The sequence below is a fragment of the Myodes glareolus genome, chromosome 19 (genome assembly GCF_982192425.1).
Source record: "Myodes glareolus chromosome 19, mMyoGla1.1, whole genome shotgun sequence".
In the NCBI taxonomy this organism is placed as follows: domain Eukaryota; kingdom Metazoa; phylum Chordata; class Mammalia; order Rodentia; family Cricetidae; genus Myodes; species Myodes glareolus.
In genome coordinates, this window is record NC_142044.1 from 56038698 (window position 1) to 56064643 (window position 25946).

Consider the following 25946-nt stretch of genomic DNA (forward strand, 5'->3'; position numbering starts at 1 on the left):
TAAATTTTATTTTTATTTTTTATGGGTGTGTTGCCTGCATGCATATCTGTACTACATTCAGAAGAAAGCGTTGGGTCTCCTGGAACTAGAGTTAACAGATGGTTGTGAGCCACCTGTGGATGCCGAGAATCAAATCCAGGTCCCCTGTAAGAGTAGCAAGTGGTCTTAACCACTGAGCCATCTCTCCAGTCCTGTTTGGGTTGGTTTATGTCTCTTTGCACATGTGTTTTAGAAGACCAAATGTGCTTGCTTCATTTGATTAATTTCAAATTTTTTATCAGATATTATAGTATTTCTTATTAGTGATAATTCTAGAGTGCTTGTAATTATGCATTATCCAGTGACAAATGAGGAAAGAAAATGAGCAAAATGGAAAGGGCATCAAGTTCTTCACCGAACTTGAACCTGAACATTGGTGAGATGGTTTGGAAAATGAAAAGGTTGAACAGTGTACGCTTGGCTCTTTAGGCCCTTGTCTTCAGATAACAAATGATCTGTTGTCGTGTTGACACATGTCTGTGGCACTGAGTCTGTATGTGTCTACCAAGGGAATAATACATTTTTAAAAATACAGGTAAGTAAGAGTTGCCATAGGTTCATAGTCGTCTTTAGCTGCTGAAATGGGTGACTTATATCTTTTATTTATGTTATTTTGTTTTATGTTTAAGGAATTTCAAGAGTACCTATAGAAGTGTTTTTACCCACATTGTGATTTTATTTTAGAGGCTGGTCAAAATGGGTAACAAAAGCCCAAATTAAATTTTTTATTTTACAGGATGATTCTGGCTACAGATGGACAAGAGATGATTATTCCACAAGCCGACAGCCTGAACACAGGTAAAAAGATAAAAATAAGTACTTGGATACTTATCATTCCGTCTTTCCTCTTCCTTCCTTCCCTTTTCCTTCCTTTCCTTTCCTTCCTTCCTTCCTTCCTTCCTTCCTTCCTTCCTTCCTTCCTTCCTTCCTTCCTTCCTCCCTTCCCATTCTTATTCTTCTTTAAGATTTGTTTTTATTTTATGTGTATGAATGGTTTGCCTATGTTTATGAATATTTACCACATATATTCCTGATACCAAAGGAGGCTAGAAGAGGAAGTCGGATTCCTTGGAACTGCAGTTATAGATGGTTATAAGCTGCCAGGTGGGTCCTGGGAATTGAACCCAGATCCTCTGCAAGAGTAGCAGGTTCTTTTAAATGATGAACTGCCTGTAGGGTCAAGCAGAACACTTTCTTAGTATGCCCATGGCCTTGGGTCCCATCTTTAGCGCACGCACACACACAGCCAAGTACTTGGATAATAAGGAAAATGCCTTAGCTCATCTCAGGAATTAGCTTTCCCAAACTTTGAATTTTCCTGTGTTTAACTGTTGAGGTATTTAGGCTTCTGTAAGGGTCAAAGGCTCCAGCTACTGGTTAAGGTGGTAGCTGATCTTGGTGTTATCCACATGACTAATTTTTTTCAGACAGGCAAAATGGAAGTGCCGTAGAGACTTCCAAGATTTCAGAGGAAACAGTAGAAGGCCAGGCGGTGTATGGCAATGTCAGAGTTGCTGGTACCTGCCCCCAAAGGGTAGTATGTGAAGCCCAAGCTGCAGTTGATATCTAAAGACTTTGGAGATGTGGAACCTTTATCTAGGAAAGCTGCAGGCAGCCTCTAGATAGGGCTGCAATGGGAAAGGCTGTAGGGGCAGGGCTGCTTATGCTTTTTGGAGTTCATATATATGATACATGATATTGCAGGATGCAGTTCATGAAGCTATAGGATTTAACGTTTTGGGCTTACATTGGTTTGATTCTTTACTATTCTTTCTTTTGGAATTGGCATTTTACTATTTACAGTTGTATTGAGTAGCTATTTCCTCAGAATTGAAATATTCTTTCGGGGGGGGGGGCTCAGAAAACTAGTGACACAAAGCCCAAGAAACTCAGATAGTGACAAGGTTCACAAAGCTCCTTGTTGTGGGGAGCAGGCCCTTTTCCCCTGCCGCCTGTTAGCTTACACCTGAAATATCATACAGTAACTGTATTCATTTAAACACTGCCTGGCCCATTAGGTCTAACTTCTTATTGGCTAACTCTTAAATATTAGTTTAACCCCTATGTCTTCTCCGCCTACACTAAGTTCTGCCCTATCAAAAGGCCAAGGAAGTTTCTTTATTCAACCAATGAAAACAACACATAGACAGAAGGACCTCCTATACCAGCTCCTCCCCTTATTATAAACACAGTGCACAACATCAAGGCTGAGGCCAAAAGAGCCCAGCAGAGCTAACTGTAAGTCTTGCAGTTGTCACCCTTGTTGAAGGGAGCTTGGGGTAATGCAGCTGTTTTAAGGCACTCACGCTTTTAAGTAAGTAACCTGAGTCCTCAATAAATGCTTGGTTTGGTTTGGTCTGGTCATCTTTTTTTGGGGGGCGGGGAGGAAGGAAAAAAATTATACAACACATTGTATATTAGAAGTATGTGTCTTAGTTTTGGAATTTTTACAATATGAATTTTTATGCACTTTACATCCGGGATGGCTGTGAGATCATTTGGGGTTAGGATGCAGTGCTGTGGTTTGAATATGAAGTGCCCCTCATAGGCTTCATACGTTGAACACATGGTTCCTAGTTGCTGGTGCTATTTAGAGAAATGCTAGAAACTAAGAAATGGGGTTTTGCTGGGTAAAGTGGGTCACTAGTGTGTGTCCCCAACTTAACATCTGAATTGTGAGCCAGAATAGATGTCTCTTTCCTTAAGTTACATTTTCTTATGTGTTTGTCAAAGTAAGACAAGCTGACTAACACATAATCCCTTAAAAATGTCATGAACTGTGATGGAAAAGGACAGTCTCGTAGAGAATTGTTTCTGGGGTCATAGTTGTGGGCTGGTCATTCCATGGGCTAGATTGTTCTGGGAAGAAGACTGGAAAACTGCAGACTGGAGAGAGAAATCAAAGTGAAGGCAGAAGAAGAAAAGTTCCTGGAGAGAAGCCTGCCGGAGGAGACACCACAGAACTACAGCCACGGGAGGGGGGCACAAACAACAACATTTATTTAAACAGAGAGACTGCTCCTATTAGGGTTGTGGGCGGGACCCTGGAAGTGGTGGGAACTTTGAGTCAGACCTTGCACAGCTCCTGGGGTCTTCCTCTCTCTAGCCCCTCTCACCATCATCCTCATTGGTTCTACCAGCGATAGCATAGCAACTTATGATGGTTACAGAGTCCTAGCAAGGAAAGGGAGACAGCCCTAGGGACAAGGAGCAGCCTCTCTTAGAGTGGCCAGTCCCTCTTTGCCAAGTCAATTCAAGCTTCCTTGACCCTCCTTTACAAGGGCAAGGAGTAATTGCCACAATTCCATGCATTTCACAATTAGACACTAAAATCCATTCTATCCAAGCAAGTCAGTTACTATTCACATTACAATAGTCAACTGAGGAATTAGTATGTGAGTGCCTGTTATAGCCCTGCCAAATCCTAGAGTGTACTATAATAGGCAGAGATGGTGGGTATGCATAGTTGGCTAAACTATGGCTAAGGAGCCTTTTATTTAGAGCTAGAACCTTGATTAGCAAATAGAAAGCAAAACTTCTCTTTTTCTTGAATGAATAGATAATTCACAGTAGTGTTGTGATGACCTTGACCTAGATGACTGTCTCTGTAACAGCTCTAAAAATTGCTCAGTAGCCATGAGTGATTAAATCTTACAGTTTGGCAAACAGCTACATGAACATTCAGATACATAAACAGACTCTGTCCCAAGACAAGCAACAGCAGTAATGGATTCTGAACAGAAGAGTTGGTAGACACTCAACATCAGTGGTTATATAAAATGTATAGCCAGCTATAAGTGGAAGAGTAGGCCTTTGACTTAATGACCTTACAATGTTGATTGAAGTTTCTGTCCTTCAGTCCTTCAGTCCCAAAGGAACACACAGAGGTCTACATTAATTATAAACTGATTGGCCTAGTATCTCAGGCTTCTTATTAACTCTAATAACTTGTAGTAGCCCACAATTCTTATCTGTGTTAGCCACATGACTTGGTACTTTTTTGGCAAGGCAGTTACATCTGACCATTATCCTAACAACTCATAACCAACATTCTAAACAAAGGGAAATATTCATAGTCCATTTTTTGGGAATGCGGGTATAGTTTTTCAGGCTACTTCCTGCTGATTGGGGCCGCTGATAATCTTATGGAGACCTAAAGAAAATTTAGAATTATGATCAAGTCCTGACTGGAGTCTCTTATGAGGCTGCTTTGAGGCAGCAGTCTTGAATCTGTTCTGGATGTAGAACTCTGACATCTGGGTCATCCACTCCTATCCGAGATTTCTCAGGGGGTTCTTCCTTGATCAAACCTGATTTTTTTTCTTAACCTGGAATGAATCCACAGCCTCTCATTTCCTGTGGAAATAAAAGCAAAATCTCTTCTTCAAAGTAAGATAACTTTTGACTTCAATTTTGAAGTCAAGATATTTTCAAAATAGCTATCTTGGATTAATTCAGCAGCATTTATAAACAGATACCTTTTAGCAGCTGTTGCTCCTTCTTTAGCATTCAAACAGTTCAAGGCGAACATAATAACATACAGTATCCAGATTCTCTGCGTGTTTTCCATTTTTACATGGCTTTATTTTAAACTCTTTTTATTTTTAATTTTTGGCTTTTTGAGACAGGGTTTCTCTGTGTATCTTTGTTCTGGAACTCACTCTGTAGATCAGGTTGTCCTAGAACTCACAGAGATCTGTCTGCCTCTGCCTCCCAAGTGTTGGGATTAAAGGTGTGTGCCACCACTGCCTGGCTACTCTCTATTTTTCTTTTAAGGACTTTATACTTTTTTCTCCCAAGCCTATATATATTTTTAAACACACAGTAAACAATTTAGAGGTTTTTTTTTGTCTTTGTATCTATCTTTACTGTACATCTCTTTCTTTTTCTGACCACATGAGTCTTTAATTTGCTAAGCAATATGGCTTGGATTAAAGCCGTGGCTTTGAAGGCTGGATCCAGCCCATTCTTTACCTTTCTGAGAGTCCAGCCTCATGGCAGAGGTTAACATCCAGAGCCTTATTTATTGCCACAACTCTGTGACTTTTGAAGGTCCCTGCTACCACCAAAAAGCATGCAGTCAGCTTTTCTTCAACACCATTTAAGTGTTTCGTGGAAGGACCTCTTAAAGAGCTGCAAGGTTTTGCAGCTAAAACTTAAGTCAGGAAGCCTCTCTTAAATCAGAGCACTTGCCTCTAGCAAGCAGAGCCCACCCAAGAAAGTGCTGCTATCAAAAAGCTGTGCTTTACTCTATTCTTTTCTGTCTAGAATTACTTCCCAAGCTCTCTCAGGCTTTATGTGGATGCATTGTCGACATTGGGTGCCATTCTGTTGGTGAGGTTTCTGTTCCACCCAGTCCTTCAGTTGTCCAGCCCCAAAGTTACACACAGAGGTCTACACTAATTATAAACTGATTGGCCTAGTATCTCAGGCTTCTTATTAACTCCTATAACTTATATTAGCCCATAGTTCTTGTCTGTGTTAGCCCATGTGGCTTGGTTCCTTTTTTTGGTGAGGCAGTCACATCTTGCTTTCTCTGAGACTGAGTCGTGACTGCAGACTGTGCTTCCCTCTGTCCAGCATTCTCGTTGCCCTGCCACTACTCTCTGCCTTGCTACTGGACAATTAGCATTTTATTAAAAATAATACAGGTGACAGGATAAAAAAAACCATTGTCCCACAGCATTGCATTTGCTATTCTGAGTGGTGATAGCAGAACACTTGTGAACACCTCATATTCTTCCTTGCCCTGATCATTCTAATAGTTTATCTAGGCTCTTACAGTAATATCACAAAAATAAAACAGGTAAGGGATAATATGAAAAACAAAACAAACAGCAGTAAAACTATTTGAACATAATAATGATCATCTCTGCCAAAAGGCCTGGGAAACCTATTGGCTATTGGAGATACTAGAAAATTAACAATTCATAAATCAGCTGTCAGTAGCATAAAATAGAAAATATTTTTAAATGCTCTAGCATAAGAAGTATATTGAATATCAAAGGAAGACCTGACTAATAGTGTAGTATCATGTTATTGCATGAGTTCTAATTGGTCTTAAAGATAAAAAAAACCAGAGCCAGATGTTGGGGTAAATGCTAAAAGATCAGAGAAAAAAGGAGCAAACCATAGCCAACTCTTACCTTGCTAACTCCTCAGCCAAAAAAGGGGCAAGCTCCTGTCTCCTGTCACCTCTATTCCTCTCTCCGCCCAGCCATATCACTTCACACCTGTCAAGTTAACTAATGGCCAGCCCTGCCCTCTGTTCTTCAGGCAAGCTTTATTTGTTACAGCACAAAGTATCACCACATTTCCCCTATTTTCTAAAATAAAAAAGGTTATAACTAATATAAGAAAAACTATACACAATAAATACAATATCTACAATATACACAAGCAGTAAATATATCCACAATGTGTAGTCCAATAGCAGTTGACAAATTCAGAGAAAATACTCCATATATAAAGTCCTTAACTCCATCAGAGACATGAGAAAGAAATAATACCTGAGTAAGCGGGAAGTGCAAGCAAGCTACTTCCAAAAAATGTGAGAAATGATATAAACAGCAGGCTGCCTAAACAGTCACCCAAGTTTCCTCTGCAATATTGGGGCATCCATCTTCGGCCTACAAGCCTAACACGTCTGACTTTTCTGTGAAGCAGGATATTCTGAAGGGCTACCTACCTTGTCTTGGCAAAGTTCAGCAGTCCTTTTGTGTCCTGCTTATCCAATTAAGACAGCATACTAACAGCAGCAGTCCAAGCAAGAACACTGTCCTGCCCAGTGACTATCTTTGTTTGACCTTGAAAACATACCTTATATGACTACAAGTTTGATTGTAATAGGTGACTAATTCCTAACCTGCATTTCCTTATTGTCCTAAAGAGTTAGTAATAATAACTTTCAAGGACTAGAGGTTTGCATCACATTGTTAAGTGAGCCATATAGGTACAATACCTTGAACAAGAGTAGAAATGTGTGTAGAGTACTTTAAATACCTTAAATTTGTAACAATATACAAAATTCCATATCAATGTAAGATATTTAAAACTAGTAGTTGCTTTTTCAATTTAAAAGCAGACTCAGTAATGTATTTATCTTTCTATATCCCTTCGTTTTCTTTTCAGAATAGACTCGATCTACTTTTGTATCCTATTGTATATCTATACCCCCTTTTTTCTTTTCAAAGCAAGAATCCTGAATCTGAACTACTTTGTTCAGCGTTTCTCCTGACTTTTGCCAATAATAACTTGTAACCAATACCCCTAAACAATGACAAATATCCATAACCCGATGAAAAAACAGAAAACTACCCATCCCACCTCTTGGGAATTTGGGTGTCGTGTTCTTAAATCTACTTCCTGCTGTGTGGGGATAATGACAGCTTTAGGGGATCCTGAAAAGAAAATTTTGGTTTAATTATCAAGTCTTGGGGGAGCTAGTTATATCATTTGTTGTCCAGTCTCTGCATAATGTACAATGCAAGGCTTGTCTCAAGTCCTCACTAGAGTAGTCAGTTAGGCTGAATCATCTCAGCAAGCTACCTCGAAATTGCTCTAAACAGTTAATACTTCAAAAGCCGATTTTGGTTGGGCGCTGTTGACACACACCTTTAATTCCAGCACTCAGGAGGCAGAGGCAGGTGAATCCCTGTGAGTTCAAGGCCAATCTTGTCTACAAGAGCTAGTTCCAGGACAGCTAGGACTGTAACACAGGGAAACCTGTCTCGAAAACCAAAACAAACAAAAAAGCTGGGCTTTACATTTTTTTTTTCAGCTTAGTAGTGTTTTAGCCCTGGTGGAATTGTCATTGTGGGACCCATCCTCCTTTTGGAGACTTCAAAGTTTGCTATTAGGCAGTCTTATGGTTCACTGCAGAAAACTGATAGAGAGGGACTGGAGAGATGGCTCAGGGGTTAAGAGCACAGGCTGCTCTTCCTGGAGTCCTGAGTTCAATTCCCAGCAACCACATGGTGGCTCATAACTATCTGTAATGAGATCCAGCACCCTCTTCTGGCATGTGGGCATATATGGAGGCAGAATGTTGCATACATAATAAATAAATAAATCTTTTTTTTTTTTTTAAAGAAAGCTGATATAGACTCAAACCCCAAATCATGTACAGGAAGATAGATGAAATCTTTTTCTAGAATTAGTACTCTTTATGGCTATAAATATCATGACAAAAGTTTAAAGTGTATATATATAAATCTTTTAAGATTTGAGATAGTTATACCTTAAAGAGTAAAATTAAAACCAAAGAATCATGGAATTAGCGGCAATAAAATAGTTCTTAAATTTTTTTTTCTGTACCATGTCAGATGGCTCTTCTGATATGAGATAGAGATTTAGGATTTTACTTTAACAAGCATCTTGGGTTTAGAGAAGGAGAGAGCTACTCTCCAATTCCAAAGCCACTTTTAATTTTTAATTGAATTTGGACTACAAAAAGACCATTTGTATTATATGTCTGTGAAGAACAGCAGAAACAAACATTTGCGAAGATTTATGAAATTTTATCCTGTTAGAAATATGATATACCAAGAGGCCAATTTACTCTTTTTCTTGGGAATGTCTTGATGATTTGTTCTTTTTCTTAAGATGGTTTCATTTGTCCATTGACCTTCATATTTCTTAGCTGGATGCCTTCGTTTTCCTGAAAAGACAAAAATAAAATTTTTCTCCAATCCTAATTTTGGCAAGGTTCCCTCATGGCAAGTTCATCAGATCAAATGAAAAGCATTTGTTAGTTTTATTGGTTAGATTGAATGGTCACGCTGTTTGATGAACTATCATCATCTTCTGCTTAAGAGGTTTCTTGTTCAACTCGAAACCTAGTAAGGTCCGCTGTTGAAGTCAAAGGAGTTTTGTGTAAAAGTCTCCAGGGAAGCTTTATTGAAGTTCAGAATTTAGAATGCGGAGTTCTGGACTCAACTTAGAGGTTCTGTTGTGGCTACGGAAGGAGCCTCCTTAGATGTGTGTCTCTGCTGCTCTCACAGGTGATGCTCACAGAGGTCTGGGGCTGCCCTGACCTTGGCTTCCTCTTCTCCACTCTTCTCTTGGCAGCCTCTATAGTCACTTTGCTGGGATGAGACCTTCTGTTTTAAATTCCACAGTTTACCCTTTTCATACATTTTCCTTCATGGTCCTTCTTTTCTACTTATTTTCCTTGTTTTATCTTTTCTCCCATCAAACGTTAGGTTCTTTTTATCAGTCAGATTCTTGTGTGTTGGATTTTCAGTTCCCATTCTGTAAGATGACTTTTTTTCTCACCTTTCGCAACAGGTAGGCATCTACCATTAAAATAAGACCAGCCCTAGGCCACTTTTGTACAAATTTCTCTCTCTAAACCTTTCTTTCTTTCTTTCTTTCTTTCTTTCTTTCTTTCTTTCTTTCTTTCTTTTTTCTTTTCTTTTTTTTTTGGAAGAAAAACATTGGCTTGACAGTTTTGAGTGCAGGTATGTTTGATTTCTAATAACCTAGTTTCCCCCAACATTTAGAGTCACATGACCTCTAAATCCTTCCTAAAGTTTTTTTCCCCCCAGCATCTGTAGTATTTCATAAGAAGTTTTAAGTCTCTTATGCCTTCCTGTTGTAAAAGGAGCGGTGGGCCGCTTTCCGCTGCCCGGCTCTCGGCTAGCTTTACCCAATATAATTACATGGAAACTGTATTCATTTAAACACTGCGTGGCCCATTATATCTAGCCTCTTTTTGGCTAACTCTTACATCTTGCTTTAACCCATATCTAGTGATCTGTATTGCCACTTGACTGTGGCTTACCGGGATGAGTCTAACCAGCGTCTGTCTCAGAGAGGAGAACCATGGTGTCTGCCTGACTCTGCTTTCTTTCTCCCAGCATTCTGTTCAGTCTACTCCACCTATCTAAATCCTGCCCTATCAAAAAGCCAAGGCAGTTTCTTTATTTGATCATTGAAAGCAATGCATACAAAGAAGACCCTCCTACACCACCGTCCATCTTTGCTTTTCAGTCTCTTCTGATGATGTTTTCACACGATGCCCTTTGATCCCTCTGTTTGAAGGCTGTTTGCCTCCTCAATCTGGACTTCCAGGATGCAGATCTCTGACTGCAGTATTGAGCACTTGAGATTTGAGTCTTTCAAGTAGAAGAATTTAACTGGAAAATATGTAACCCTGGGATTTCAAGATTTAAGAGGAAAATACAATGTAAAATAGTTCATTAGATTTTCAATTACTGGTTACATGTTGATTAGATGGATATGCTGGGTTAAGTTAAAATTTGCTAAAATTAATTACACTTATTTATTTTATTTTTATAGATAGGGTCCCCGTGTGTAGCCTTGATTAGCTTCACTTCTTTAGTTATGGTTGCTGTGTGTTTAACTCCTACTACACAGGTTGATCCACCTCTCCGTTTTGCTGAAATATCTAAATCAGTGTTTGGGTTTCTTATTGTTCTTTTTCATATAGAGAGTCACATGTAGTCCAGGTTGGACTCAAACTCTCTAAGTAACTGAGGATGATGATGAACTTTAAAAAAAAATACAAATTTATTCATTGTGTATGTGTAATTATGGGTGTACTCCGGCCAAAATGTGCATGTGTGGGTCAGAGGACAAACTGACAGTTGGTTCTTAGGGATTGGACCCGGATTGTCAGGCCTGATGGCCTGTGCCTTTGCCCATGAGCTGTCTTGCCATCCTGATCTACCTTATACACGTGTTGTCTTGTGCTCAGCTTCATATGGTGCTGTGGGCTGAATCCAGGACTTCATGCACGTACCTGCCAACTCAGCTCCATGTCAGTTGTCCTGTTTTTAAAGTTACAGTGAGACCTTGGAGCACTTTGTCCTAAATAGGGTGTCCTCATCAAATCATTTCCCTCAGGACTCAGGGAGCTGGAAGAGGAGACAAAGTTTTACAGAGCCTGTGGGCTGGAAGGAACCAAGGAAACAAGGTCTTTAGACACAACAGGAATGCTGGGCATATGATGTCATAGAGACTGTGGCAGTGTGCACAGCTCTAAGTCAGATGGGGTCCTAGTTCTGAGAGGAAAATAGATACAAGTCCCTGTCCCTAGCCCTTAAGCTACCTCCGGTTGATAACTTTTTGCAAACGAAAAATTAGTGTTCTCCAAGGAGTATCAATGGGGAAACAAATTACACTTAGGGGCAGCCCCTATACCAACATAAAACAAATTCAATTTCATTGTTATTTCTGGAGGGTTTTTTATTTTGTTTGTTTATTTTGTTTTGTTTTGGTCTCACTGCTGTGTCTGGGCTTTTACTTTTCCTAACTTTACAGACCGTTTGCTAATATCTGGTTTCCTGTTTTGTTTTTATGGGCTTTCTGTGTGTGCAAATGTATGTGTATCAGCATCTGTATGTATTGTGATTTCTCTTTGGCTTTTTAAAAGTCTTATTTGTTTTGTCCTGTTCTGGTTTATTTGTTTTATTTTATCTTATTATTCTTATTAATTTTTAGTTCTAATGAGAGAAAAGTTGTGTGTGGATTTCAGTGGGTGGGGAAGTGGGGAGAATCTGGGAGTAGTTGGGAAGGAAAACTAATCAGAATATACTGCCTGGATAATTTTCAATATTAGAGGAAAAAAAAGGCTAAAGAGAGAGAAAAGAAAACAGACCCAGCAAACCATAAGAATCAGTCCAGTAATCACCACTTTTTCGTGGCCTCCACTCAGATCCTGCCTCCAGGTTCTACCTTGTTCCTGCCCTGACTTCCCTGGGTGATGGACTGTGATCAGATGTATAAGTGGGATACCCAGTTTCTCACTGGTTCATTGATACTACTTTAAATCATAGAACCAGCCACCTGGGACACTTACTACTGTGACCCTGTCACAGTAAATGCTAAACTTCCCTAGGCCCGGCAGTTCTCCACAGTGTCTATCAAATGATTTGCATATTCATATCTGTATATCTGATCAAGTATTGACTTGCCAAACAGGTACTTAGGGTAGTTGTCTGTTGTGATGTCTTTGCTGAAGTTGGGGGGTGGTTGGTGTGTCCTGACTGAGAGGCTAACTGCACAGGGCGGGCTGCTCATTGCTGTGCTTTAATTTGACTGCCCTCTGGCGTTAGGATATGGAAACTCGAGCGGAGCAGTTCATCTTTTCAAAGGAAGGGGGTAGGTGGTACATTTTCCTCTGATTAGGGTGCTGTTTCTTTTCCCACTAAGCAGTCAGTAAAGATCTTCTAGTTTCAGTAGGACGTCTGTTGTCTTTTGAATAAACTATAAGAATATCTAGCTTACATTCTTTTCTGCTCACTGACTACCTGCCCATCTCTGAAAACATGTCATAACAGTTCTTTTTTGTATGTTTCAGCTATAGCTGCCAGCAGGTGTAGTCAGACCCTAGAATCTTCTCTGCATTCTTATGTTTATTTATGTATATTTACTTTATGTTAGGCCTGCCTTTTCATTCTTCAGCAGCACATCTCTCTGTTTGATAGTTTCTAGCCCTGTGTACTGAGCTGCCTTTTTTCTTTTATCCCTTATTTTCATCTGTACTCACAGGCTTAAATCTTGCTCCATTGTACGCAAGTGTAAAGTGGTAGCCCAAAATCTCCTCTAAGCCTAAGACTGCTGTCTTTAATTTCTTACCTAGATACTGCATGAGTTCTTCACTTGACATTCTCCCATCCAGATGGAGATCATCCCATCTCACCCTGTGCCCATTTCTCAGATTGTTGGCTGACTACATCCATGTGTATTATTTGTATTTGTTTAATGACAGCTTTTCTTCCTATTCTCAGAGTTCAGTGATAGCAGGGACCCTATAGCTCCTGTGTTGGATTTGTCTCTGTATTGGGTCTGCGATGCATCTGAATACATACATAGCGACTGACTGACTAGAGGTTGGCGTGAGCTGCTTCTTGAATGCTTTATTTCAATATTGGTGCTTTATATGAGTTCATTTGCTCTAGATAAATTTAGATTTTTTTTACTTTTTCCTGGGGAAACTTGTTTGTGTATGGTGGTATATTTAAGGACCTGATTAACTAGTACTCAATTGAACTTCAAGACAACCAGCTTGCTTGTGTGGTGGGGACTGATAATCAGTTAAAAATTATTTTTATTGATATTTATTGATCTCTACATTTTTATCTGTTCCTCTCCCTGCCTCTCTCCTCCCCTCTTCAACCCTCCCCTAAGATCCCCATGCTCCCAATTTACTCAAGAGATCTTGTCTTTTTCTACTTCCCATGTAGATTAGTTCTATGTGTCCTCATTGTTGTCTAAGTTCTCTGGGATTGTGGTTTGTGGGCCAGCTTTCTTTGCTTTATGTTTAAAAACCACCTATGAGTGATTACATGTGATAAATGTCTTTCTGGGTCTGGGTTACCTCACTCAAAATAATGTTTTCTAGCTCCATCCATTTTCCTGCAAAATTCAAGATGTCGTTTTTTTTTCTGCTGTGTAGTACTCCATTGTGTAAATGTACCACATTTTCCTTATCCATTCTTCGGTTGAGGGGCATTTATGTTGTTTCCAGGTTCTGGCTATGACAAACAAAGCTGCTATGAACATAGTTGAGCACATGTCCTTATGGCACGATTGAGTATCCTTTAGATATATACCCAAAAGTGGTATTACTGGGTCTTGAGGAAGGTTGTTTCCTAATTTTCTGAGAAATTGCCACACTGACATCCAAAGGGGTCGTACCAGCTTGCATTCCCACCAGCAATGCAGAAGTGTTCCCTTTTCTCCAGAACCTCCCAAGCATAAGTTGTCATCAGTGTTTTTGATCTTGGCCATTCTTTCAGGTGTAAGATGGAAAAAAATATTTTTATTAAAAGCTCTGGGTTTGATCTCTAGCACTGGGAAAGAAATGGAAACTAAAAATTGATGCCCTTGGTTTGTCTCAGCCCTTGTCTGTATAAGGATTCATGACTTGGCAGGCACAGTGGTTCACGCCTATAATGCCAGTACTTGGGAAGTTGAATGGAGGATAGTATCCTGGGCAAACAGTGAAAGACCCTATCTCAAAACAGTAACAACAAAAATAAACAATTTTTTTTACTTAATGAAAGTATGCTAAGTTAATTAAAACTCCTTTGAACATTCTTTTGATAGATGTTCACTTTTTAAAAAAATATTTATTTATTATGTATACAATATTCTGTCTGTGTGTATGCCTGCAGGCCAGAAGAGGGCACCAGACCTCATTATAGATGGTTGTGAGCCACCATGTGGTTGCTGGGAATTGAACTCAGAACCTTTGGAAGAGCAGGCAATGCTCTTAACCTCTGAGCCATCTTTCCAGCCCCCTAGAGGTTCACTTTTGATTTTAAGCTTTTTCTTTTTATATTTTATAGAGGCTTACATCTTGATTCACTTAATAATTTGATTTACTTTGATGTTTTTCCTATATCAAGTTTTTCTCCCCTTCCTTCCTACCTCTTTTGCTTCTCTTTTTTTCAGTGCTAGTATCAAGTCACAGTGTTTTTCATGCAAAGTAATCACTACTAATTACTTTATTTGTAATGAGCTGTATCCTCAGCCCTGCTTAGCATTTTATTGCTAGGCTTACTTGCTGCTTTGAATTGATGCTGCTTAGTAATGAAGTTGGGTTTGCAAAGATACAGTGATTTATAGAGGTTGTAGGCTTCATAACAGTCTGTGTGGAAGACACAAGATTGGAGTCAGATTGAGATTGCTTTTGGGTTAGATGAATCTGCTTGTGTGGCTTTGGTTTCTTGGCTTTTATAGGATTTTGGTGGCATTGTTATCTACTACCTACCAGTGCCCTCCATACCCAACAGCTGTGAAGAAACATTTTGGCTACTGACTTTAGAGATAAAAGTCAGTAGTATGCAGGTAGAGAGAGTTTCTCTGCTCAGAGATGCTTGAAATAAGGAGTTTTCAGTTTTTGTTTCTTTTAAACATTTATATAACCTTTATGGGGTAAACATTTCTAGTGTGAACTCTGAAATGTGGCACAGTAGGAGTCCTTGGGAATACCATCTAATGAATATAGGCTTCAGAATGTGAAGGTTTTGGGTGAGAGATGTTCATCACATACTATATTTAGAAGGCTCTAAGCTGTTTTTCTTGGAGCTTTTTATAATTCCCAGGTGTTTCTGAGAGTGGTAGAGACTATTTCTTCACATTTCAGAACAAAGTAGCTTTGTACTTAATAATCTGGCTTTACTCCAGGCTGTGAAAAGTGGTACATTTTAAATCATGTTTTGCTGAAGTTTCACTTTGTTAACTGACTTCAACAGTTAGTCACTGTTAAAAAGGGGGAGCCAAGACTCCAGTGTAGCATGGCTTGTAATCAGATCTTTGCCATTTGTGTATTCAGATAGAGGATATAATTATCTTTTTTTTTTCCTTCAAAGGGACATGAGAGATGGCTTTAGAAGAAAGAGTTTCTACTCTTCTCATTATTCAAGAGAACGATCTCCCCATAAAAGGGACGCTCCTGTTTTCAGAGAATCACCTGTAGGTCGGAAGGACTCCCCACACAGCAGATCTGGCTCCAGTCTCAGCAGTAGAAGCTATTCTCCAGAACGGAGCAGAACACACTCCTTCCATCAATCTCAGCACAGAAGTACGTCTGCTTTCCTTTTCTTGTTCCTTTTTCTCTGTCGTGTATTCAGAACTCTCTCTGATGAGAGTGTACTAAGTCAGACTGATTCGTGGTGTAGGAGATGTATCTTTTCTTGAGTAATTTCAAACACTCAGAAACGTGACAGAATAGTACAGTAAGTACACACACATACCTTCCTCGGTTCTTTGTATGGAATTAGAGTCTGCACAACAGTTCATGCTTGAATTCGTCAGTGTGTGAAAGAGGTCCTTGTTATCAAGTCTAAAAGTGAATACGCTCCCATACTTCCTAGTAGTCCAAGACCTTTCAGTTATAGCCTCAGCCTTCTTCTCCCACTCACGGCCTCCCCTTGTCTTTCTTGGTAGATGTCGTTAGAGTCTTGTGTTCAGCAAATATCTTTAAGTTGTCTATTATTCGCAAAACTACTGTTTATTATTTGCAAAGAGTAAAGCTTCACAGCAAACATCTTTTTGCAAGCAGGTGTCTGAATGAGCCTGAAGAGGTAGGAATATCATTAAGGGCTAAGAAGAAGGCTCAGTGGGGAAAAGTGCTGTGTGTACAAGTTCTGATTCTTAGAACATATAAGAAAAGACAGATAATGCTAACCTCTCCACTTCTAGAGAAAGGAAAGCTAGTCTATTGTATACAGTAATGGCCACTATAAGACATCTCTTACAAGGCAGAAAGCAAGGACTAACACCCAGGGTGGTTCTCTGAATTCCATGTGTGCCGTGATACATCCATGTTGGTGTTCACACAACAAACATGTAACATGGGAGCCTGCTTGTTGCCCCAGCCACCAGGCTAGCTTAGCCCCGAAATTATCACATAGAAAATTTACATTAATTATAAACTGATTAGCCCATTAGCTCAGGCTTCTTATTAGCTCTTATAGCTTATATTAACCCATTATTCTGATCTATGTTAGCCACATGGCTTGGTACCTTTTTCGGCGGGGCAGGTCATATCCTGCTTCTTTGGTGTCTGGACAGGACTGCAGGAAGAGCTTTCTTCTTCCCAGAATACTCCTGTTCTCATTGTCCCACCTCTACTTCCTGTCTGGTTTTCCTGCCTATACTTCCTTCTTGACTACCAGCCAATCAGCATTTATTTAAAATACAATTGACAGAATATAGAATTGTCCCACACTACAAACACATATAAACACAGAAAAGTTTTATTTTTAAATTAATTAATGTAATGTGTATGAATGTGATGTCTGCTTCTATGTTTATGCACTAGACATACTGTGTTGCGAGATTTTCAGTGGGAAAAGCCCTTGCTGGTGACCTGGGGTAGCATGGTCACTGTCGCTGTGGGACCCTTCCTCACATTGGAGGCTAGATAAAGTGGCTTCTTTTATTGTTTTATTAAATTTTATAATACAAAATTTATAAAAATGCTTTGGAGTCAGATGTTAGAGCAAGAACAGAATGATGGAGAAAACGATCAGCAACCTCTACACTCCGTGCTTCCCCTGCTCAAAAAGTTGGCACCTCTCATTTGACCCCTCTTTAGTCCTCTTGTGTGTCCTCCAGAAAGCAATATGGTCCACTCCAGTCAGCTGGATGTAGTCCCTCACCCTCTGAACCAAGTCTCGACTCCTTTGGTGGTCTGGGAGCAACATCCCAAACAAATCATCTGCAATAATACTGATTCTATGTTTGTGTTTGCCTGGTGCCCTAGAAGGCCAGAAGTGGGGCATTAGATTCCTTAAAATAAGAATTGTAAATTGTTGTAAGCCACTGTATGAATGCTGAAAATTGAACTGGGCTTCTCTAAAAGAGCAACAAGCACGCTAAACCACTGAAAATTGCTCTAGCTCAAGAAAACAAAAGATTTTTAGTCAGCATGTCCTTTGAAAAATTAAAACAACAGCAGCATACTGTGATTGCTTAAGAACCTTTTGGAAACCGGGACTTGTGCTGTAAGGGTAGTGCCAGTGTATTTATTCATTTGGTTTTTACCCTCTGACTCAGGAAGCCACCCCCACCCCAAAAAGCTTTCAAGACAGTAGACAACCTCTAGCTCTACTAAATGCTTTCATGATTAGAGATATAGTTAAAATCCCACACATCTTTTAACCTCCCCCACCCCTTTCAGATATGTGTATCTTAAATGTAACAGTTTGGTGGGGGGGAGAAAAATACCTTTGACAGCTAATAATGAAATCTTAATAAAATATAAAATAGTAAATAGAAATGAGGCTTTTATGTGGTAACACCTATTAAAGTCATTAAAGTTAGTTGGATGGCAAATGAGCCCTACTTTTTGTTTTTCTGAAACAAGCTTTTTCCTTGTGTTTTGAGGCAGGATTTAGCTATAATCCCAGGCTGTCATTGAACTCATTGTGGATCCCAGAATGACTCTGAGCTTCCAGTTGTCCCCCTGTCCTAACCTCTCTAGTGTCACTGGACTGACTTAAAGCAGAATTTTCTGGGGAAGCATTTTCCTATCTCCATTTTGACTTTAGTGGCTCAGACTATAGAATTTGGGAAGGAGCATATGTGAGCCACCGTGTCTCAGGAGTTGTCTCATCCTTAGTATCTGTGGTGATGAGCAATGACAAAGAAATTGGTGTGTGGTTAATAAATTTAGCAGAGCATAGGGATTTAGTTTCTTGGGGTATTTGTATAGGGGTGGTGCATATGTATCTTGACACATGTGTGGAGGTCAAAAAAAAACATTGAAAATTTTCTCCTTTTATCATGTGGATCTTTTTTTTTGCAGTTTCAAAGAGACTTTATTAAAGCATCTGTATTTAAAAATGATTTTTTTTCAGAGAAAACGAAAAGACAAATGTGGATTTTGAATACTGAGTCACTAGGAAAGCAAAAGAAATAAGTGTAAGCCTAATGGACACATAAGGCAGTCCGATATCGGGAACATTCTTTTTGTTGCTGCATGGACATAGTTAGTTGCTTCATTCTTTTCCATATGTTATTGATATATTAATATTTAATTGTTTACAGTTTCAACTTGTTAGGAGGCCAAGGTTGTAATATTGAGAATTGCAGGGCACTGTGCATAACATAGCATATAAAGAAAGAAAGAGGGAATATGCCTTCATTATAGTTTTTTTTCATAACAGACAATGCACAAATTGGTTTTATACAATGCATTTCAGTGATCTGGTAGCACAGTGGTTCTATATTTAGTGATTATGATATAGCAAATGATAAGGTGCCAATGCATTTAGTATCTAACCAAAATCTCATTAATAAGTTTTCCTTATTTTAAAAGGCTGAAAATTTAAGCCAATGTTTTGACATTATAGTTTGTTTTTTTGGGGGGGGGGGTTAAATTTATTTATTACAAATTTCCACTACTTCTCCACCTCCCTTTTCCCTCTCCCTTCCCTCCTCTCCCTCCCTCTCCAGTCCTAAGAGCAGTCAGGGTTCCCTGCCCCGTGGAAAGTCCAAGGTCCTCCCCCCTCCATCCAGGTCTATGAAGGTGAGCATCCAAACAAACCAAGCTCTCACAAAGCCAGTCCATACAGTAGAATCAAAACCCAGTGCCATTGTCCTTGACTTCTCAGTCAACCTTCATTGACAGCCACATTCAGAGAGTCCGGTTTGATCACATGCTCCATCACTCCCAGTCCAGCTGGCCTTAGTGAGCTCCCATTAGATCAGTCCCACCGTCTCAGTGGGTGGACGCACCCCTCGTGGTCCTGACTTCCTTGTTCATGTTCTCCCTCCTTCTGCTCCTCATTTGGACCCTGGGAGCTCAGTCCAGTGCTCCAGTGTGGGTCTCTGTCTCTATCTCCATCCATCGCCAGATGAAGGTTCTATGATGATATGCAAGATATTCATCAGTGTGGCTATGGGACAAGGCCAGTTCAGGCACCCTCTCCTCTGCAGCCCAAGGAACAAGCTGGAGACATCTTCTTGGACCTGGGAACCCCTCTAGAGCCTCCTGTGCCCATGTGTTATAGACTACTTCCCATTTTCTCTTCTATGAGGTTCAATGAGGTCAGATTAATATTGAGGTCTTTAATCCATTTGGACTTGAGTTTTGTGCATGGTGATAGATATGGATCTACTTTCATTCTTCTACAGGTTGACATCCAGTTATGCCAGCACCATTTGTTAAAGATGCTTTCTTTCTGTCATTGTATAATTTTAGCTCCTTTGTCGAAAATCAGGTGTTCATAGATTTGTGGATTAATATATGGGTCTTTGATTCGATTTCATTGGTCAACATCTCTGTTTTTGTGCCAATACCAAGCAGTTTTCATTACTGTAGCTCTGTAATAGGATTTGAAGTCAGGGATGGTAATGCCTCTGGAAGTACTTACATTGTATAAGATTGTTTTGGCTATCCTGGGGTTTTTGTTTTTCCATATAAAGTTGATTATTGTTCTCTCAAGGTCTGTGAAGAATTTTGTTGGGATTTTGATGGGGATTGCATTGAATTTATAGATTGCTTTTGGTAGAATTGCCATTTTTACTATGTTGATCCTCCCAATCCAAGAGCATGGGAGATCTGGTATCCTCTTCATGTGGATCTTGGGGGTTGAATTTACGTCATAAAGCATGGCTGGAAGTGCCTGTACTTGCTGAACCGTCTCCCTGGCCCCTTGTCTGACTGCCACACAAGGGTACTACAGGTCAAATCAAGTCCTGAAATTTATTGGGAAAGGATTTTATTGATGGAGTCATCTTTTGCCAGACTTCGGCCACTTTTCTTGTTAGTTGTAGTGTGTTTTTCATTTGCCCCGTGTGTGCGTCCATGTCACACTCTGTGTACAGACGTCAGAGTACTACTTGGGGAGAGCAGTTCTCTCATCCACTGCGTGAGTTCTGTGTAATTGGACTCATTGTCAGGATTGGCAAGGTTCGTAATTATAATTCACCGAATAATTTTTCTCTCATTTTGTTTACTTCGGGAGAGGGTCTCATATAATCCGAGTTGGCTTCGATGTTGCTGAAAGAGCCTGGGACTCCCTATCCTCTCTTAGCTCTGCCTGCTGAGTTCTAAGGCTGCAGGAGTGTGGCGCATGCTCAGATCCTCAGGTTCTGAGTGCGGCTGTGAGCTCATCATCGTCAGTCTTCTCGGTGTCCATATTTAAATGATAGCACTGCAGGATGGCCTGGGTTGCCTCGTTCTCTTACCCTTTTATCATTTAAAATTTGTTTAGCATGAGACGTAACAACAGAACCATCAAGTTCCCTCTTACGCACATTCTTCAAAGTCCTTAAGTTTTTTTAAAAATCGGTGTATATTAACTATACAAAAACATTTTTACTCATGTATATAACACACTTGGATCATACTCTTCTACCCCCTTTGTCTCCCATCTTGTGATCCACTTGTTCTTCCCGAATAGCATCCTTTCTCCTTTTATACCAAGCAATCTGGGTTCCACAGAGAAGAGAGAATATGCAAATTTTGTCCTTCTGAGTCTGATTATCCCACTTGTTAAAATCGTTCTTGTAATTATTTCACAGAATTTCTTGTCACTATGAGTCCCTTTGTATTTTCATTTTAAAGCTTCAGTGTTCAAGAGTGACCTGGTACAGTGTCTGTGTTGTGGTGTTTGTCTCCTGGCATGTCCTTGCTTGTTAAGCACTGCACTGAGTTTTTCCACAGTGGTTTGTGAGACATAATGCATAACTTTGTCATCATTAATGATGCTTTATGGGTTTCATTTTCTAAAGTCTCCTTTGTTCTCGTGATTTGTCAAGAATGAGCAGTGGTTGTTAAAGTGGTTACACTAATCTTTGCTTTCAGCAGGAAATCCTATCTCAGGAAGAGAGTATTGTTTGAAAGATTATATTAGGTATATATTTAGCTATTATGTGCAAGGAGTCACCAAATACCGTCAGACTCTTACAGGACTTGATGAATATTTCTTCAGTGCATTAAGTTGTGTCTACAGCTTTTAGTTTCACTCCCAGTGCCTAACACTTTATGTCTCTGTGGATCCAGTGGAAATGCTCCTTGGCTTACAGTGGCACCAATTTCAGTTACAGGTTGAATATGTCTTTAAATTGGTAATGCATTGGCTTCACCTTACCTGCCGAGCTTCATAGCCTAGAAACACAGTATCCTACGTTTTGAGCTGTTTGTCCTTGTGAACAGCATGGCTGATTGTGTGCTTTGGCTCACTGCTCCTGATAGCATCCCGTGTATCATGTGCCTTAGTTTCATTTTGTGACAAAATACCCTGATATAAACTTAGAGGAACGGGGTGGGGGCTGTATTTTCATTCATAGTTTGAGGTTTTGGTCTATCGCTTAGGGAAGTTAAGGTAGTAGCAGTCAAATCGTGTTTGGAACCGCGTCATGGAACAGAGCCATCAACTGTGAGCCCCTCTCCTATACAGGTTGAAGTTTTAGAAGCTTGGTCTTGTGCAGGTTTTGTGTGTCAGGCCTGTCTTGTCTGGAAACGTTTTGCGGCAATCTTCTAGAACCTCTGACTCCTACCGTCTTTCTGCCCCCTCTTCCACAGTGACCCCTGAGCTTTGGGAGGATGGGGTGTGATATGGCTGCCCATTTTGTGCTCAGCACTCAATATTCTTTCTCTGTACTTTTTGTGGTAGTTGCCTCTTAGCGTCTGTCATACTTTTGTTTAACATAATGGTTTCCATTTCCACCTGTTTTCTTTCAAATGCCATGATTTCTTTTTTAGCAACTGGATACAATTTTATTGCTCATAAGTACTGTGCTCTCTTTATCCGTCTCTGGATGGATGTGGAGGCTGATCTCATTTTCTGGCTATTGGGAATAGTACACCAGTAAACAGATGTGCCAATATGTTTATGTCTATTAAGATTGCTTGAAATTGTAGTGGAACAGTCTTAATTCTAGACAAAGACATCCACAGTGACAGGCCTTTTAACTTGACTTTATTTGGACACTCGAGGAGGACCTGATTGGTCTGGTACATACATAGCTGCAGGTGGCCTTTGGTTTTGTGAGTGGGTTTAAAGATAGACCCATCCTCCTGGGTTACTATAAGGCAGTTATCTGGAAAATTTGAGTCAGTTAAGTCTTGTTTGTCTGTCCCAGGCATGTAGCACCCTGAGACAGTCAGCAAACCTCTGGATCCAGTATGAGGACTGTCTGAGGAAGGCTTACTGTGAAGAGCCTGAGACACCTGTAGATATGGCTAATGCTCAATTGTAACGATGCAAACTGGGAAAAGAATGGGCCAGTGATGTTGATTCTTGAGTGGAAGCTTAGTGCGGGATCTCTTAAATTAGATATCTTCCTTTCTGGAAGATGAAGAACATAAGGCTACATGGAGATAATTTTGAGAAAGGCACTTTTATTCCTTACCTGATGTTGGAAGTGAAAGCTGCTGATTATTAAAAATCGGTTTGCAAGCCAGGCGGTGTTGGCTCACACCTTTAATCCCAGCACGTGAGAGGCAGGGTCAGGCGGAGCTCTTTGAGTTTGTGGCCAGCCTGGTCTATAGGAGCTAGTTCCAGGACAGGCTCCAAAACTACACAGAGAAACCCTGACTTGAAAAACATAAATGAATGAATGAATGAACTGTTTGTCAGAAACTATACGTTCCCCTTTGGTAAATATGCTATAAAGGGGGAGGAAATTTGAAATCTCCTTTAGGATTGGCCTGGATACAGAGAAGACAGTCTTTGGAAATATATCACAAAATCTGAAGAATTTGCTTGCAAATGAAAAGGGTTCAACTAGAAATCGGAGGATTTTTGTTCCAATGTTTGACCTGATAAAAATTGTTAAGAAGCTCCTGCTGGGAGGTTAGAGGGAGTGATGCTTGACTTGATTTGATGAGATGTGTGCGCAGCCATTCTGGGGTGTCTTTGAAGTGCTGATCTTAGAGCCTGTTGGGTCTTCTGAGGGAGAGTGAGATCTTGGGTAGTTAGAGCCCCAAAGCCTTGGAGTCTGCTGCAGAGATGCTCCTCCTGCCACCACAGCCCAGTCAGGAGATGCCAAGGGAGGCATGGGGTGCATTCCCCAGCTCGCCTATCAAAGTATTTTGCTGGTTGAGAAACACCAAGAAGAAAGGATATTTTTTCAGACCAGAGCTGATAGAGGAGCTGTAGTACAGGATGTGGACAGGAGTGCAGTGGTTGTGCAAAAGGACAATCAATCTGTAGTGGTGAAGAGAAGCTACTGGCCTTGCCTTCTGGGCCATTTGGTAGATGGCAAGAGCAAGACCCTGTTATTATGGAGGGGTCTCTATTATAAGACAGGGCATTTGGGGAGAAGCTTAGGAGTTATTAGGGATTTCATAATACTTTGTTGTATTAGGCATCAAGCAGCTATGGTCTGATCATTAGATAGTGGAGGATTATTTGGGAACCTTTATTTTTGGTCTTTTTGTCTCTATAAGAATCTAACAATGTTTTGATATTCTGAATATAGCATAGTGAAGGGTTCAACCAGGATGGTAGCTGTAAATTTGTATCTGAGGAAAATTCCTGTATGAGAGACTTTGTGAAAAGAATCAGTAAGTTTTAGTTATTGCAATATTAGAGTATTGGTAAATCTATTCTTGAACAAGCCAGAAAACTTTCCTGGTATTATATTTTATCACTAATGGTGATTTCCCTTCCAACAGTCTAACTGACACCCGTCCTCCACACTGTATATGTGATCTGTACCACATCTTTGAATGTGAACCTTATAGTTTTTGTATGAACATAAATGTTGCTACTTATGCACATAATGTTTTTCATGTAGCCTCTCATTCTTAGCTGGTTCTCACACTTCCCCTTAGTGAACATGATAGAGAAATTGCAATCATTTCCTTCTATATTCTCTGATAGTTTATAATTGAGAAGCAAACAGATAGGAAACAGGTTAGCAGAGAGACCTGCAAGAGGACATGCCATTTGTTTTGTGTCCACATGAGAAGGGTCAGATAGTTAGTTGAACTTAAAGGATTTCTGAATGCAGGTTACTGGTTTCTGGTGGGGAGATGTTAGCAAGCTGTGGGCATTTGAATGGTTGGACATACGGAAAAGAAATCTTTTCTTAATACACACAGTCGCGGGTGAGCTCTGAGTTGCTCTCAGAATAGGTGACTAGCCTGTGAGTGTCTCGGTGGGGTGCTAGACTCTAGTCCCCTTTCCTGTAGTAAGATATTTTTACTAGACTCATTTTTAGGTAGGTTAAGGGGTCTCATACAAAGCTTTTTGTATCTGCTGTTTATTATTCTAGGTAACTATATGTTTCTTCTGTAAAAAGATTGTTTTTAGGAACCATCAGGTGTCTGATAGTTCTTTGAGTGATCACTGCAGTATGCAGAACATCTGGTTCTTTCCCGTTCTGCTTTGGTTTCTCTTGAGTAGAGCTGCTCGTACAGCTCAGCTTGACGTGGGGTTGGAGGAGGTTAGGATCACCAGCAAGTGCTCAGAAGTACCTCTTCTCTTTACTCATACTCCTGGGGTGTTACCATGCTCCTCCCTGGCACAGAGGTGCTGGTGTTAATTCCTCCCTGCCACCTTTCCCTAGAGTCCACGCGTGTTGGTGCTTCCTACAAACAACAGAATGAAGCAAATCCAGGAAGAGGTGAGTTTGGAAGTAGGTTTTGATCTGGAATTTTGAAAGGGTGGGAGGTTTGATTTGAGAAATTATTTAAATGGGAAAAGTGTCTTACTGCTCTCTCAAATCCACTATCACTAGCAATATAGCCAGGTAGTTGGTTGTCTTGACCAGCCATTCTTACTCAGGAATGGCTGCCACAAGAGGATAGAGCCTATAGAATAATAAGTCCATTGGCAATGGGAGTTAGAGATTCTACTTTGCAGTTTTTGCTGTCGTCTTTGTTTGTCTTTGTCCCTTGCTTCTTGCTTGTCCACTCATTTATGAAGCAGGTATAAATGAGTGTTTCTGAGAAACCATTTCTTTTCCTTCAGCAATCCTTTGCTTCTACATACAAAGATTGATTGATGTCTGCTTATGTTAACCCTGAGCATCTGAAATCAGGAAAGATTTTTGGGCTACACTTGGGATCATACCTGGCCTAGCTACACTAGCAATGTCCTGTTTGCAAAGCAAATTTTGAGATTGACAGCTGTTAAGTTGTCATCTTTTCTCTGGTGTATGTTGTTGCTGTTTTTTTTCCCTGTGTTCTCGCTAATGCATGCTAAAATTGAATATATAATTGGCACGAGGATTTTGCTCTAGCCTTCCCTGGGCTCCCCTATCCCTGTGATCTTGAAAACAGTTTAGATGAGCCACACAGAATATAGCATATTAGATAATAGATGGTGTTTATTGAAGAAGCTTGAAGGGTGAGAATGGCCAGTGGCCAAAGGAACCATCTATATTTAAATGTCTTCTAAGGTCTCTAGAACAGACAGTTTGTCCAGAAGGGTGTTTTCCTGCACAAATGATTGACAAGCCCATTGAAT

The 25946-nt window shown here is 40.1% G+C and overlaps 1 protein-coding gene across 12 annotated transcripts in view; it reads left to right on the top strand.

Moving 5' to 3' along the window:
- The window catches only part of Pphln1 (periphilin 1), an 86723-nt gene that overhangs the window by 26863 nt on the left and 33914 nt on the right, over window positions 1–25946 (top strand). For 8 of the 12 annotated variants that reach the window (XM_048444787.3, XM_048444792.3, XM_087899201.1 and 5 more), the window contains 3 exons: window positions 776–837; window positions 15384–15595; window positions 25045–25101. In XM_048444787.3, the coding sequence (XP_048300744.3) occupies window positions 776–837; window positions 15384–15595; window positions 25045–25101 (331 nt within the window). The remainder of the gene's footprint in view (window positions 1–775; window positions 838–15383; window positions 15596–25044; window positions 25102–25946) is intronic. The other 4 variants (XM_087899202.1, XM_087899198.1, XM_087899196.1 and 1 more) reach the window with 1 other exon arrangement.